The 17,341-nt window shown below is 39.6% G+C and overlaps 1 protein-coding gene across 2 annotated transcripts in view; it reads right to left on the minus strand.

Moving 5' to 3' along the window:
• LOC120807001 (protein phosphatase 1 regulatory subunit 1A-like) overlaps positions 1-16,073 on the minus strand; it is a 30,667-nt gene extending 14,594 nt beyond the window's left edge. The window contains exons 1-3 of one of the 2 annotated variants that reach the window (XM_040158597.1): positions 15,972-16,073; positions 15,673-15,812; positions 3,359-3,419 (exon numbers count right to left, since the gene is read on the minus strand). In XM_040158597.1, the coding sequence (XP_040014531.1) occupies positions 3,359-3,419; positions 15,673-15,753 (142 nt within the window). In that variant the 5' untranslated portion in view covers positions 15,754-15,812; positions 15,972-16,073. Of the gene's footprint in view, positions 1-3,358; positions 3,420-15,672 lie in introns of both variants that reach the window. The other variant, XR_005709774.1, reaches the window with a different exon arrangement.
• Between the last annotated feature and the right edge of the window lie 1,268 nt (positions 16,074-17,341).

Raw genomic sequence — 17,341 nt, forward strand, 5'->3', positions numbered from 1 at the left:
TAGTAATGAAAAGCCGATATAGTGATTCATCTAAAAAAGACCAATAAAATAGGAGATGCATTTGAAAGAAAACCTCACCTAAACCTAAAACACTCTAGTGGGGGGGCGTCCTGACACTTGTTTAATTTTGTTGGACTATCGCTTGTTATTTTTCCGAAATGTTGCTGCTTTTATCCAACGCCATCTTTAGCCTCTTCCTCACTGTTGTGCTGTGGACCATCAGCTGTTTATAGTAAATCTCTTAAATCTTAATTCACCTCAAAGAACTGTATTTTCATGATAAATTTTATGTTGTTACATTTATGAAATTTTAAAACATCTAAGATAAATGGGCCTTCAAAAGAACAGCGTAACACCATAATATAGAATCTATTAAATAGCACTCTTCCTCTTTTGTTATAATCTCTTACGCTCTCTCTCTCAGTTTTCTTCACATTTTCATTTCACTTAACACATAATTTCTCCTCTTTGTCTCTTAAGTTTCTTCTTTCTCTTTTCTCTCTTCTTGCCTCGGGAGGATGTGTCTGGAGGATTGTTGAGGGTTTTCTTTGCACCTTCATGCAGAGATCAAAGTTGATTCTGAGACACTCTACATGCTCGGTGTTCAGTTACCGAATCAAACAGAGAAACAAGCACATCCAATCACACCCACACACACAGACACACAGACGCACATTAGGCAAACAGATCACAGGCAAAGACACCAGATTTAAATCATATCCAATTAGAAAGACTGTTGTTTTCAAGATAAAAACACTAATTATGTCAAGTCTCGGTGATAAAATGCTGTAATTAAAAAAGAAAATGACATGGCAGTCTCTGCTGGTAGCCTCAATGACACATCCACTTTTATTTATTCATAGAAAACAGAGAATACCAACCTCTGTTTTCTCACCCAGAGAAATTACTCTCTCTGCCCTGTATTCCCAGCTGATCATGTCTTAATTCTACACTGGGTCACACTATACACTGAACACACCAAAGTGTAGCAGAGGCAGGGAGGGGAGCAGGGAGCCAATGGATGACTCATAGAGCAGGATAACTCTCCGGAGGAGCGCTGCTGTGTTTGATCGTTACGATCCAGTGAGAGGACACACAAACACACAGACGTACAGACACACACATACACACACGCACACGGCTGTTTTTTTGCTCTAATGCAGCAGGAAGATTCATCTGCTGCATAATAAGGTTGAGATGCAACATCACAGCAATCAAAAGAAGGCTGGAGGTGCGTGAAACATATTGTGACTCTTGAAAATGTTCCCCACAAGGTTAAGCCGTTATTTTAGTGTTCAGACTTTCTTTTAGGTTAAGGTTAGGTTGGGCCAAGGGTTAGGTGAGCTTAGGTTAGACTTTAATACAATTTAGCTCTTATTTTTGTGGTTCTGGCAATAATTTTTATTGATTATTACAACACTCTACTCACCAAAGTAAATGCATAGACACAAAACAATGAAGTCCAAAGGGGCAGATAACACGAGCAGTTGTATGATCAGGCAGGCTGTAAAACAAGCCAACAGTTCAGCCAGATCATCTAAACCACTTTATCATGATGTAAAATGGCCACAATCAAAATGGTGGTAATAATCCCTCACTGGCCTGAGGTTGGTTACAGATGAATCAGGAATCCAGTCTGTTTACAACTGACATATTGGGCGACAATTTCTTTCTTTTCCAAATATGTTACAGCAAAGACTGAGTTCAGATTGACTTTAGCCCTGCCTAAAGAAAAAAATGAAGACCCCCTCAATCAACTAAATGAGGGAACTTGGTCAAAACAACAAGGGTGCAAACACAGCGGGCTCCAGCAACAAAACTAAGGGTCATCCACGGTGTGTGAAATACTCTGACAATACTATGACAATCAGGGAGGTGGCGCTACGACATGGGAAGACATTCTTCATCCTCTGTCAAGACTCTTGCATTCTTATGGTTTTGCAAACCTGGCGTGCACCTGCAAAGCTCAGCATTGGAACCGACCCCTTCCCTGCCATTATCTCTAAATCCATTCTTTGCCCAACCCGTGACCTGACCAGTGGGCTAGTCAAATATGCTCTGAGCTGCTGCTGGGCAGCACAGGCAAAGACTGTAAGGGTGCACAGAAAAGTACTAAATAAATGTTAAAAGAAATACAGAAAGAAATAAAGCTAGAGAAACAGATAAAAACACAGTGACACGTGCAGGCAAACGCGCTCTACACAAGTTTTTCCTCTTGCTCAGTCCGGCTCGAGGGCACAGGCACACATCACTGCTCTCCAAAACCGTGCATAATATTACACACAGCCTGTATACCCTCATTAATTATTGAAATCATCTGACAGGACACCAGGTTTTAACTGTTAACTGACCTCGTGTGCATTTCTGACACCAGGGAGCTGCTAGCAGCGGACTAGGAAATCTCTACGCATATTGTTTTGTTTCGAGATTTAAGGACTGTTAAGAACTTTTTCATATAAAACATAAAGGTTTTTCAAATGAGGAGAGGGAAAGCCGAGCCACGGAGTTCAGAATGTGTTATTTCACCTGTACAGTTTCCTGTACGGTATCAATGCCAGCAGCTGCAGCACAAACGTAGGCTACATCAGCTGCCTGTTCACTGTCAGTCGCACTTTCTGTGTTGCTCCTCACCTTTCAATATTTAAACATGAAAATTAATTTTACGATATGAATAAAAAGAAAATAACTTGGTTAATTTGGAGATTGACTTCTCGGGGTCGTTGGTGTTAATTAGGGTCTTGCAGCCCCTCAATTAACACCGAACACCCTCCAAGGCCTATTTCGCACGCCGGTCACCCGGCAAAACCGCTGAACCTGGCCACCTTTTGCCAGACCACAATGCAATGACATCTGGCATCCTGGCGTTGCGCTGGCTCTTGCACATTTCTGATCGATTATTTTGTCATGTGAAAGCTGTAATTCTACAACCTTCTCACTGTCACAATGAGAGATGTTACTCGACCAGGACATCCTGGATTGTATTTAATGCCTTGTCAATATGTGTAGCAACACGCCCTCACCAGCACAGCCCCTTGTGTGGTTTTAACATGGGGCTGTTTTGTGTCTGAACGCTCACTACCGCAAAGGTTTCTTTAAAACCTGTATGATCATCTGGCCACTTGTGTTTCTTGTCCCATCCCATGTCATTTCAGCAATGTCACCATGTCCTCAGACCCCAGCAATGAACTTGTTGAGTACAGTTACCAGGAATAATGATGGCAGAAACAACATATATAAAACCTAAGCCTTGATGACACAGAATTCTCTATGAAGTTTAGAGTCAGGCTGATACGATGTGATAAAATGAGTCTGCGTCTGTGTGCGTGTGTGTGTTTGTGTTTGTATTTAAGTGCCTTACCAGGTGATGATTGATCACTGGATGCCACTAAAGTGGCAGGAGTGGGTCTACGTCTTCTGATCTGAAAAAGAGTTCATGCTGAAGTGAGACTTTTATCACTTGGGAGGAAAAAACAGGTTCCATTAAAAATGTTTGCTGCCATGACAGTAAAGTTGTTAAGGAGCTTTTTAAAGAAATAATCATCCCATGACCTTTGTATAAACAGCTATTCTTGAAGATATTAAAGTGTTTTGTGTTTTTAAGTGTTTTGATACGTTGAGTGATAAATCTCAAGCACTTTCATGCCCTACTTTCACAAAGACTTTGCCCTCTAGTGAGTTATACTGGCTCCAGCAATCAAAATGCTGAGTAGCGCACTGAAATTTGCATAGCTTTATTACTCAGTCAGTCTGGGAGAGTCTAACCCTGTTCCCTCAGGACCGGGAGTATCATTACCCTAACCAGCATCCACTGTCCCCTATGATGCTGGCATCCCATAACACAGCCTCTGTGATCCATATTTCGGGTTTGGCTGTCTCGCAGTTGTAGGATGCCTGAGCTGGGTGACAGCGTTGCTAGATCTCACAGTGCTGTGCAGTGAGATCAGCAGGGCAGCCTGCCACCACCTACTTGCTTTTTGGCTCATGACTAGTGGAGTGTGGCAGCTATGAGGCATTCTGGGAGAATACATGAAAGTCCACACACATTTCACTGAGCTGCTCAGCAGTCAGGGTTTAAACCTATAGCTGTTAGAAAGCTCCGCCTGTGGGTACAAAGACAAGAGTTATGATGAAAAACCTTTTATATTTTTAACTGCTAACAGGCCAAAGTGTCCATTATTATAATACTGCTAAGAATGTATCGGGTGATTCCCCTGCTTTCAGTTGAGAATGCTGGATCAAGAGTAAGTGCTAGAAACTTCACCATTAATTTTACTGTCAGCCATACCCTAATGCAAATAGGGAAAATGGAGGTGAAGCTGACTTTAAATGTTGCCATTTACAATGGGAAACACATGGTTGTTCGCAGAGATTTACCCTCTTTGATGACCATTTAATAACAAATGCACTTTTCACTTTTCACCTTGCTGGATATAAATCTAATCCACCCTAATTTCCCATAGTCTAAAATGTAATTTTTATCCCAGAGCCGAGAGACATTTTAGAGGATAGGTTGGACTGCTTGGTTCTGCAAGTCTCTGCAGTGATATCAGTGCTATATCTATTTCTCCAAATCTTTTGAAACCAGAGATTTTGGGGGGAAAGCACAGTGATTAACTTTCTGTCACCTCCAGGGTCAAGTGATTACTTTTCCGTTTTGCTGCTCCATAAACCTAAAGGCTGCAATATAGGAATTTTAATTTAGATTGAAATAGACAGCCAATTTGAAACTTAATAATTGCCCTTGGATTACTATCCCAAGGTTGAGGTTTGACTTTGAGGCTTTGCTGTAGCAAAACAAAAATGCAAGCAGAACTTATGAAATAAAAGCACAAATGATGGTGATGGTAATATCTTCTGTAATATCAGAGTTTAGAAACACAGGTAGAGGGAAACCTTTCTCTGCATTGATTGAGATTGTTCCTTGTCTCATTGGATAGCAATCCAGTCACACATAGCTACAAATAAATCCAGGTACGGTCAAGATGCAGATGTGATCCAATGTCTAAATTACACTCAAAAGACATTTAGGGGTTCACAGTCCCATAGATTTAGGAAACAAAAGTACTGTGGTTAAGGTTGGGGAGAGATTGTGTTTTTGTTAAACGTAGCTAAACACGTTGCGTCTGAAGTCAGTGTGAATTTATTTGTATTGAACCAGACCACAATCTTCGCCTAACCTTAACCAAGTGCTGCAGGTGCCCCAAGACGTTGTCCGTAAACATTTTACTGATATGTTAAGTATCAACATTTTTTGCGACTTGCCCAATTTGTATATTAACAACATTACATTATTTAGAAAACTCCTGCTGAACCTGTCACAATCACAATTCCTACAAAATGTATTTGCTGTAGAAAATTTGTTGTATAAAAACATAGTTTCTAGGAGACAGGGTTGAAAGAAGCTACCACTCTCTTCTCCTCTGCCTGCGTGTTGGAGCTTAAGTGTTTCTTTTTCTGTTAAGCAGAACTCACACTTTTCCCACAGATAAATTAAAATCTGATAACAGGCAATCACTCGAGCTGCCTTTGAGTTACGTTGTAATGCCAGGTGTGACTTGAAGCCAACTGATTTTGACGCAGTATCGATATACAACACCTGAATACAACAAACCATTTTGAACAATGCAGTCAATGGTTTGTTGTTATGCCGATAATACTTAACGGCTAAGAGTATCTTTGAGAAATGGTGATTTTACAAGTCCTATTACTTTGAATAAACATATTGCTGAAATCATTTACTGATATATCCAAAATCCTTGTCACTGGCCAGGGTCAGACATGAGTAGACTCAAGAAATCCATGTTCATTTTGACTGGGGAAAGTATGAGACCAGTTGGCTTCAGCTGCAATCAAACAATGGCCATTTTTGAAGAATTTATTTTGAAAAATTTTCAAAAATGTTGTCCCCAGAGGTTAGAGTTAAGAACCAGGTTAGCTGAAGGTGTCACATCAAACTACCAGAATAACTAGAATAACTGTAAAATCAATAGAATCAGCATCATCAAATACGAATCTATCTAAGAACTGTGGAGTATGTGTATATAAGAATAATATAATGCGGGATATTTTAAAATATAATGTGTTTGTGCACAAACCTCTGGAGTTTTTAGGACTTAAATAGCATTTGCTTAATCCATCTAATTTCTGGGCCTGTAACACTGTGGAAATTTGACGAGTGGACTTTTAAGACTTGCATTTGAGTCCCCCCGTCCTATAGCCTCAAATAAAGGGGCTGAACATTCTGAAAATGGTGTTTACATTGTGAACCACCGGAGAACTTTGATCTTAAAACAGAAGCACTTTAACGTATAATGTATAAGGCTCTGGGCAAGTCTGCTATGCTACTATAATACTCGGCAAGATCTCCCATGTAGCTGTATCACAATCAAAGCTACAGATGAACATGCTTTTGCACTCCTGGATCTCAGGTATTAAACTGATCTATTAATTTTTCCTGCTGACTTTTTGTTAACTGATTTGTCCTGTGTATTCGCAAAGCACTTTGGCGCCAAGGTTTTGAAAACTACAGTAGAAATGTTTTACTTAATATTCTTGTGTATACTATAAATCTGTGTGCTAACATTTTAGCCTTGTGTGTGTGGGTTTTGTTGCCAGTCCAGAAAATCCACCCTGCCGGCCCATATTAAAGCACAACAAGCCATGGCTGTGCAGAACTGATTATACCCAGAGTCGTTGTTATTCTCCTCAACCGGCAGAGTGAATTCCCTGATCCTTCGCTCACATAAATACCAGTGCTTACAGGAGAGGCTCACCCTTCAAACCACCGTGCCTGCTTTTCAACCCACAGTCCATTTAAAATGCAGTTCTGACACTCCTCACAACAATGAAAAAAAACAGCCTTCGAAAGTGATGGGTGGGCAGGAAAAGCGGTGCATGCCTGATATTCTTGTTGTGTGGGGGCAGTGGAAAAAATATAGATCAAGCCAAGAGATAGCAGAGACGAATCCCCCAAGTAGACACCAATGGTTTATGTGAAAAAAGAGGAATAATAGTTGCAAAATTAAGCAAAGTTAAGCACAAACAATATATTCCTTTTGTTTGCCAAAACTTCATTTATAGACAAAGAAATGTACAGAACTACTCATGACTGCAAGGGGTAGAACTGTGTACGAAACACTGTCAGCAACAATCGCAGTTACAGAATATACATATCTATCCTGCATTATATGTAGCTGACAAAAGTTCAAAATAATGTTTTAGGCAACTCTTATAAAATTAGGAAAAGTCATGAAGCATCAAGCTGACAAAACAAGTGCGTTCTTTGAGCTGTTAAAGTAGACCTGTATTATCCGGGTGGGTGAGGTATGAAGTCTTATCTCAGTTGTAATATTTAGCATTTTTTGGGGATTTAGTCCCTGTATAATATAGTCAATGTCTTTTCACATGAATACATTTAAATTTCAATGGAACTGCATTGAAGGAATTGGAGGAGCTACAGCTATTGGTCATGTTCTTATCATGGAATAACCTAACTCATAATTAATGAGGTGACAGAAATGGTAAAAGGGTTTACAGTTCAAAATCTACTTTGGGAAATCCTGAGGTGTAAAGACTGTACTTCCTGACCATGATCTGCCTTTGAGTAAACAGTGGTAGTTTTGTAATCCCTGCGCTATCAGAGTAGCTCTGTGACCTTCAGCAGAACACTGTGTTTGCACCGGTCGGCACCCGGAATCGGAAAAAAGGGCATTCATGCCCCGTAAATTGCTACAGAAATAAAGGTTAAAGAAAACTTCCCCAAAATCTTCTTAAGGGGTGGGCCAAGGCATTACTGAGCTGTGAAGGAATCATAGGAGTTCAGAACAACGCACAGGCCATTAACATCTAAGAGGATTTATGAGATTCCTCATCCTTCATCCTGTCATTTGAAATATGATCTTGGTATTGTTCAGGCTAAAATCAGTGCTCAGCCATTATAAATCCTCAGAGTCTCCAACTTTGGTCCCATTCGGCTCTGAATGGAAAGAATTATAACTTTGAAAACCCTGATCATTGACTTGTACTTTCTTTTATCTCATTTTCTTCACTTCTCAGGCCTCCATCTCACTTTCTATCAAGTGAGATAGAAATAACGTCTTCTCTCACACTTCTCTCAACCAGCTGCAGATGGTGAGTTAGATGAAATAAACAAGCTATAATTTATTCCCTGTTATAGATCCAGGGAAATTTTTGCCGAGAATTATAAAGGTAAATACCGGCAGTTTACCATAAAATATAACTGGTGCATTAAGCAATGTTTCCAAGTAAGTACAGTTTGTAGGTTATCTGCTCAGGCCTGTTATTGCAGCAGCTGTGAAACTGTACAAGTGACTGTACTTGCGCCTTAACTGAAAAAAAAAACAGGACCAAAAGTGTAAAGGTACTGTAAATTGACAGTTTGGAAGTTACTGTTGAAATGCCTGTCAAGCTTTTAGTTCTTGCACAGCACAAGATGCAGTTAAAAATGATAAAGTAGGCAATTTTACCACTCAAAATTAGTCATTTTTGAAACAATGAGCTCATGATTTTAAACAGGGGTAGACAAAAGGCTCCTCATTTCTAGCCAGCAGCTGTCAGTTTTGCCACCTGAAAGGAAATCTGTTGCTGTCACATTTTAGGTTAAACTAATGTTAGCACCTTGAGTTGGTTGAAATCACTGCCTCCGGCTGAATTTTTACTGTTTCTTGTTGACTCGTTTTAAAACAACAGTCTTGTAAAATTTGGTTCTTAAATGTGGACTTGATGGCTACAGATATGATAACATGCTATAAGGCACGGACTGGGCACAAAGTCAGCAATCCAGTTAGTCCAAACTTTTCATGAATGATAAAGAAAAAAATTTAAATTCAGACTGTTATTTCGCCCTTGCATAATGTGTTTCGCTGCTTAGTTTACATACTGGGTCATACTTTCAAACTGCTTGCTATTTTCTGATAAGGCATCATTTATAAAGTTTTTATACACTTTAATTCATGGTTTTATTAATGGTTAATAAGTAATTTATTAATTTTTGAATATCAGTTATAAGCCTTAATAAAAGCAACTTTTGGGTTGCAGGGTTGTGGAAAATCCTCCTCCAGCATGACACTTTGCTAGCACTTAAATTCATAAGAAAGATTCCCTCCAAGCCTTCAAGTCTGGAGTTACAAACATTAGTAATTCATTAATAAAAGGCAATGGGTTTCTCAATTTGTAATAAGTCATCAGCAAAAGTAAGTCACCTATAAACGTTAATAAATAATTAATAAAGGCTTCTACAATAATCCATCAATTCTGTAATTATAAATGTTAATAAGCTGTTTATAAATTATTTTTTGTCCAGATGTGGTCAAACAGTCCATTTGGAGGGTCTGTCATGCTGGAGGAAGATTTTCCACAACCTGGAAACCAAAAAGTTATTCTTATTAATAGCTTATAACTGCTCTGTAAAGCATTAGTAAATGACTTATTAACCAGTATTAGAGCCAAACATTATAAATCCTTTAAATAAATGGTGCCTTGCCTCAAATTGTAGCCTATGTTTTCTCTTTTAACATTACAAGGCTTCTGGGATGAGGACTGACCAATGCGTTTGGCAAACAGAAGCGCTATCGTTGGTAACACTGGCTGGGCATGCATGAGTATACACTTGCCCAAATACAATAAAGAGCAGGGGAGAGCTACTAACATTAGCTTAAACTCTGACAGCATCCGAGACCAGCTTCGACACAATGAGGAAATTCTTAACAGTCTATATGCTACTTGTGAACAGGGCTGAAGTTAGCTAGTTAGCTAGTGATCATAGTTGTCCTTTTGAGAAAAACCCGGTTACTAGTGTATACGTAGGAAGCTAGTTGGCTTGCCATTGACAAATGGTCAGTTGCACTTTTAAACAGGTAGAAAGCAGCAAAACTTGCGGTACTACTTTCTGATAAGGCACCATTTATTTAAAGGGTTTTTGAGCTGTAATTAATGCCTCTAGTACTGGTTAATAAATCATTTACTAATGCTTTACAGAACAATTATAAACCATTAATAGGAAGAACTTTTAGGTTGCAGGCAGTTTATGTTATAAAGTCTTTAGAAATGGTGCCTTTTCGGAAAGTGGGACCAAAATGAAAAATAAAAATATACTGCTTCTAAATGTATAAAGCAGTAATGTGTATATCTCCTGGTTAAAACTACATATTTTCAGTTTAACAGGTCTTGATTACCTTAATGCGCAAGATGGTGTGAGAATAATAATAATATACTGCACTCCAAAGTTTTTCTGGGAAAAATGGCCATCCTGAGGCAATAAAGAGTAATTGCTTTGTTCTCAGGGAAGGACAAAGATGGTGTGACACGTCAGCGTAGGAAATATTAGGGAGGACCTTGCTTCAGCCGTGAAATGTCTGTAATAAAAGACCATTTCCTCAAGATGTCACGATTCGTCATCTTAACAAGGAATAAATTTACTTCATCTATGAATGTAGTTTTCTCAAGCAAGGGCTCCTCACCTGAATGATAGATGTAATGAATGAGTCAAATATCAACTGTCTGTTGGTATGGGAGAAGATGTCATGTTAACTTTTCTGTGAACAACATTGTCACTCCAGGCTGTAAAAGGTGGAAATCTGAGTTTAATTTACAGGTAAAACCAGCTGTGTTAATGGTGTTTTATCCAGTTACAACTTTAATGTGAGAAAATAACCCAGCGTTAACATGACAAGTGCCCTAATCAGACTACCGCCTCAGTCTGGTGAGAATGGATTCTTTATTGTGTGTATGTTTGCACTAATTATCAACGTAGACGTTGTGCAGGGTTAAAGCGATAGTTTTGCATCATGGGAAATACACATCTTCACTGTCTTGTTGACTGATAGAAGAGAAGGCCAATACCACTCTCATATCTGCCTGTTTAAGGCTAAAGCTAGCAGCCTGTAATCTCAGCCTGGCACAAAGAGTGGAAACAGGGAGAATATGCTCGACTGCTCTACAGCATTTACAGTCCCTCAAACCCTTTAAATCACCCTCATCCATTCAGCAGGAGTTCTGTTTAATGCAGCAACTGTTCCTTGAACTTTTACAAGCCCTTATTGGCCACATTTTGTGTGAGTCGCAAAGGATTTGTTCCACATTTTGGGAAATAAACTTATTCGCTTTGTTGCTGAGAGTTAGATGAGACCACTCTCATGACTGTCTTCTAAATACTATTCAACTGTAGTCAGGAGATTAGCTTAGTTTAGCATAAAGACTGAAAGCAGGGATCAATGTAAAATATATGCCCACCAACACCTCTAAGGCCGCATTCAGACCAACAATAGCCCTGTATGTAAAAACCTGGCCCTCTCATTCATTTTAATGGGGCCAGTCTGTCGATGCAGTGGGTGTGCTAACGCCGGTTTGTTTGTGTTCAACCTGGCTCAGTTTTTGCTGCAATGTAACGTGACGTCATCCGGTAAGGCACTGCGTTGGCCAATCAAATACTTGCACTTGCAAGGACATATGTACTTGTGCACACTCCTGGTATATTACTTTGTAAAGTGAACTGTCTATTTCTATTGTTTATCTCTCGACGAAGGACAAAATAGTTGCTGCTGTGATAGCTTTGAGTTGAAAACACGTGGATCTGTAACAGAAACTGAACTTTGTACAGGTCTGTTTTTCGGTCTGAATCCCCACCATAGCTCACTGAGTAACGCATTAGATTTCGTTTGTTTAATCAATACAAAAAACGAAGTGAAAAAATGCCAAGTTGCAGTTTTATGGGGCATTATGCACCAGATTATTGTCTGTCTTTTTGTAAGACTAGCTGTTTGCCTGCTTTGTATTTAACAGACTTATATTAGAGTGGTATCAATCTTCTCATCTAAATCTCAGCAAGAATGAAACTAAGTGTATTTCCCAAAATGTCAAACTTTCCTTCAAATACTGATTCAAACTGTAACATAATATATAATACATACATTATATTATAGTAATATAATATGTTAGAGACTAACAATAACAACTCTAAAAGTGGAAAGAATATCTAAATTATTGCGAAATAAGAAAAAGAATCTAGTTACTACAATCTTACGTCATCCTCTGACACCATCAGGTCTTGGCCTCTATCAGGTACAGTCAGTTTGTGCTCATAGGTACACAGTGAGCTCTACTATAAAGTGATGATAGTGGGGGAACACACTGTTTCCGTGTGATGTTGTTGTGAGGGTCTGACTTTGGAGAGGCTGTTCTGACTGACATGCAGTTCTCCACGGAGTCTGATTCATCATGCTGCGGGGTGTCAGGTTGCAGAGATTACTGAACCATGGCTGAAGTCCCCCCCCCGGTGTGACATTCATAAGTGTGCTTGCAAACACAAGCACATACACACATTTCCTTTTTTTTTTTTTTTTTTTTTTTGACATCTACAGATTTCCTGTTGTTTATTTTCTTTATATCTGACTGTTACGTTGCTGGGCTGTCTGTCTCGGACAGCTGACTCAAACATAAAACCACACACTTAAGAGCCAGCACGCCATCATGGCTTTGAGGCTCAGCGGCCATTCACAGTGGTCAATAAATTGAAAATGTATCCTTAAAGGGTAAAGTCTCAGTGGCAATCAGCCAAGCTTTGGTCATGATGAGAGCTAAGAACTCTCTTGAGTTTTCACAGAAAAAGTAAACTGAATTCTATATGTATACAGCTAAAAGGAGATCTGTCTGCTGGCGAAGAGGAGTAGGTAAACACCAGGCGGGAGGTGTTTAAGAGCCTGTATTAAATCAGTAAAACCTCTGCCTAGAAGCATAGCAAAATAAATACAGACATTGGACACCAAGTCCCTGAGAACCAGACAGAAACAAGACAAACAGAGAGACATGACCAGCTTTAATTACATCTGTATCCCTCAAACAGATTCAAGGGATAGAAGGCAAATTTGACAAAATGCTCTATAGTGATGCACAGACAGACTGGAAGGCACAGATACACACATACACACCACAAGGCAGGTACACAGTACATTCACTTTTACAAATGTAGCACAGGCACCACTTTACAGACAGTGTTCCTAATATCACTCAGCTAATGACACACCGGCATAATTAGCTCCACACCCAGGCAAACTAATAAGTTTCAGGCCTGGATACCTTTATGCTTGTCTGCTGGCAGTTGTATTAAAGTTATAACCGCGATGATCTGATTCCGCGATACCTGTGTTGATAGCAGCATCGCAGTTTAATACTACAGCAAAGACTCGTCGAGCAGCTACTTTATCAATACAACAGAAGCGTTGCAACTGGTGTATCTGTTTACAGTGCAGCCAGAAAAACTCACGCTGTTCATCTTGCCATGAACACCCACGGTCTGAGTGCTGCAAATTTAAAACTGATCAGCTGTCAATAAAAAAAGGGCCAAAAATGACCATTTCTTGTTTTGTATATGCATTTCTGATGAATGGTCACTGTCAGAGTTATCCGAGGTGACAAATACATCACATTTTTTTACTGCCTCACACTTTCATTGTGAGGCAGTCAACTAGCAGCAGTAGGAAATGTTCAGTTTGCGCAAAGTAAACAGCGAGGCTGATATCAATGTGATAGAATGGAGCAAATGGAGCAAAACTCTTCAAAGCAACTTTGATGACACTTAAGTGCTGTATGTGTAGTAAAACGTGCATTTCTCCTGAAGTTACAATGCAGTGTACATCCAGACTGCAGCCACAGTAGTTGGGGGTTGCGAGGTGAGGAAGGTTGGCTGAAATTTTACTGAATTTATACTACAATCAATTGAAATGTACTGTGTGACATCTAAAACGTATTGACCTTTTTCACAGCAGACAGATTTGGGCATGTCATAACAGGAAAAAAAAGCTGCTATAATAGAAGTCAAGATGTGTGTTGTGAAAAAGGTCTGTAGGCTGCAACCGTGATGATTTAGGTTTGTCCTATTAAAGGGGGGAAACAAGTATCCTGCATTTTCAATTTATAATCAATTTACATCACGTTGTAAAGATCTGGTTTCACTTTGGCATTTACAGTGAGTTTGATTTGGTGGTTTTTGTTGTTAATCAGTGTCAAAAAAAGCCATATAAAATCCTCTTTCATTCCAACTTGTTAAACCATAAGACATGAAAACTAGGAGTGAGTACTTTTTATAGGTACTGCAGTGTGAATTGTGATGTTACACTGAGAGCTGCGGTGTTATAGACTGAAGAGACAGGCCGAGGGACAAATCTAGTTAGCTATTTTGGAGAAACATTAGTACAGTAAAAAGTTTTGATATCATACAACACATCAGGTTGTCTTTTGAGATTGCAAAAGATGAAAAAGAATGTGAAAATGATTTATGCATTAAAGCTGCTCTCTTTTCTGTGAGATTGGAAGTTGTTTCGAGCAATTTTCTTCTTTTATACAGAGGCAGACATTCTTGACTGATACAGTTGCAATTCTGGACATGAAAAGGCTGCAGGTTTTGTATTATCTGTCTTATTTGCTGTAAATCATTTCACACCCACCTCGCTCTTACACTTACATCACTTGACCAGAAGTTCTAACTCTACCCGAACCTACCCTGGATAATACCCCCAAATCATCCCATAAAATGTCCTCACACGGGCAAACTCATGCACATACACACTGCACACATCCACAAGGGAGTACTCCTGACATCTACTTTTCCTCTGAGTCTCACAGTCTGAGTGGAACGGCAGAAAGAGAGAGAGAGAAAGCGGGGGAGAGAGACATAGAAGGGCTGTAGTCAGACTCATAGATCTTGGCTGGCTTTACTCGAGGCTCATTCATTATGAAGGACCCGTCCTGTTCATATTATATTTATAAAAAGGAGTAAATGGGACACATCTTTTTACTTTATTCTCTAATAGCACATGAGCTGCATGCACTGGGTCTTTTCAGTCACTAGTAAGAGTTCCTTGCTCTTATGTCATAACGTGATGCTGAGTATATTGGATCCTAAAATAAGATATTAAATTACTTTTTGCATCTTTAAATCTTTTTAAACTTCCTCTATGACAGTTTGCTTTAAACTGAGCCATGTCAAGCAACCTAATGATATATTTGAGACTGATGTTCAGAAATTATGACATTGCCAATAGAAATGTCTTTTGTCGCAAGTTTATCTTGTGATACCACACAACTTTTGTCAGTCTCCCACTGCTGTACACTACATGCAGTTAGTTACTCAAACCAAAAGAACACCAAACCCCTAGAGATACATCCATATACTGCAATACCCCTTTTCAACACTGCTGAGGCACTGTGTGTCTCCATGAACCTGCTATTCTCTGACTGAAGGCGGAAAAATCAATCTTAAATTCATCATGTTCACTTTAGCGCTGCATTCAAAAGGCGCAGCCTGCTAATCAGGTGCATGGGAGTAATAAGACACTGATACTTTATCATCAGGCTATATTACAGCATATTGGGCAAAGCACACTGCTTTTTTCATTCCAGTTGACTGCCCACGCTGGCTTTAATGACTGGAATAAATATTTCTCAAGTTATTTGTTCCAATTTTTGTTCCTATTTTCTCTGAGTGATAATAAATTGTGATTTCCTCCTAAATCTTTTTTTTCACAATAATGTTGCTAAAACTCCAAAAATATCACTGATGCATAAAGAAACCCTTAAAAGCCTGAAAGTCCCAGATCACCCACGTGTCCTCCTCTTCCTCCTCCTTGCTTCCGTTCTCCCCTCCCCCCTCCTCCTTACCTGTTCGGCTGCCTCTGGGTCCAGGTGGGTGTCCAGTAGGGGGACGGTGAACTGTATCTTCCTGGGGCTCCCGGTTTCCATGGTGGCACTGTCTCTCAGTGAGGAGGATAGGGCGAAGAGGAGGAGGAGGAGGGGATGATCTGGAGATGGAAAATCCGTACAAGAGAAAAAGAGTAGAGAGCTCAATGAATTTGGCTGTAACAGAAAATAAGTGGGCTCCAGCTTAGGAAAAAAATAAGCAGATTGTTTTAGTTTCTGTTTGATTATTTTCTGCTCTTTATATTTATCTCTTGACACACTTTTCCCTGATTGTCCTGCTTTTCGGCACCCTATTTCTTTTCTGCCTTATTTTTTCTATCCTCTGGACCTGCTGGTGTCTCTGTTGTGGCTTCACTCTCCTTCCTCTCTGTCTCTCCCGGCTCACAGCACGGAGGCAAGGGCATACTTGGCTAGGAACACCTCTCCTTTGCTCTTATTCGCTGTGCCTGTCTCCCTTTCACACCAAGTCCCACCCACTCTTCACATTTCTTTCTGCCGGTATTGGATGTCTGAGATCAGGGCTGCTCTGCAGCAGTGCCTGCACAGGCGGGAGAGTGAGGTCGACAAAGATATACTCTCTCTCTCTATCTTGGATGGGTAGGATGGATGCCTCATCTGGCTTCTCCTTGAAGAGAAAATATTTATAAGATCACCTTCCTACACATGCTTAAATAGAAACTATTTCAAATACTCATTCTCACTCAGAATGAGTCACACAATGACGCTCTCTCTCTCACACCTGAGTTTTATGTATATAAACCATTGATAATATTCAATACAATTGCACAAATAATTTTCCTAAATATGTTATCATGCTTTTTGATGAATAACAGCTATTCCACCCAGATCACTACAGTGTATTTCACAAATAAAAGGGCCACATAATGGCAATTTTGAGTCCAAAGTTATGCTAAAGCTGTGACTGTAATCCTTCGTATCTGACCAAGGTTGTCTTCACTGCCGCCTGGCCCCTACAATTTTTATTGATCTACTCTAGCCTGAGTGTCCCTACATCCCATGTCTACCGGGACCTGATACCTGACACCAGCCAAGAAGCATATGACAGGTGTCTTCTTCCAGATGTCCAGAAAATTTGGGGAGACCATTTTTTTTTATCCACGCAGGAACATTCCCAGAAACATTATTATTTGGTAAACAAATATATCAATTTAGTAGCACAGTACCACTATATTGATATAGTACTGCTATATTGACATATAGATTTTAAAAGAATACTTTACCAATTTAGCATTAGACTCATAACGTTGTCATACTCACAGCGGACATCCCAAAGAAAAAAAAAAAAGAATCAAAATCGATGAAGAAGGACCAGAGATATCATCTTTTTAATTCCTTAAATTTTTCTTCCTTGTCAAAACCTGGTACCTGCATTAGCCACAATGCAGCTCAATCACAGATAGTTCAGTCAAAGATTCAGTTGTTATGCTAGTGGCAGCTAATGTAGCCTCGAGCTGCTAGCCTCGGGCAGAGATGAGGAATTATTTTCATTTTCAAATTTGTAGTCTCCAGCCCCAATTAATGCTTTTTACTTATTTTGCCATAAAAGGAGCCAGAAAAGGTTTTATAAATCTTTTTTCACATATGCAATAGTGCTTCCCAAGACCTGTAA

This window comes from Xiphias gladius, chromosome 21, assembly GCF_016859285.1.
Source record: "Xiphias gladius isolate SHS-SW01 ecotype Sanya breed wild chromosome 21, ASM1685928v1, whole genome shotgun sequence".
Classification (NCBI taxonomy): Eukaryota; Metazoa; Chordata; class Actinopteri; order Istiophoriformes; family Xiphiidae; genus Xiphias; species Xiphias gladius.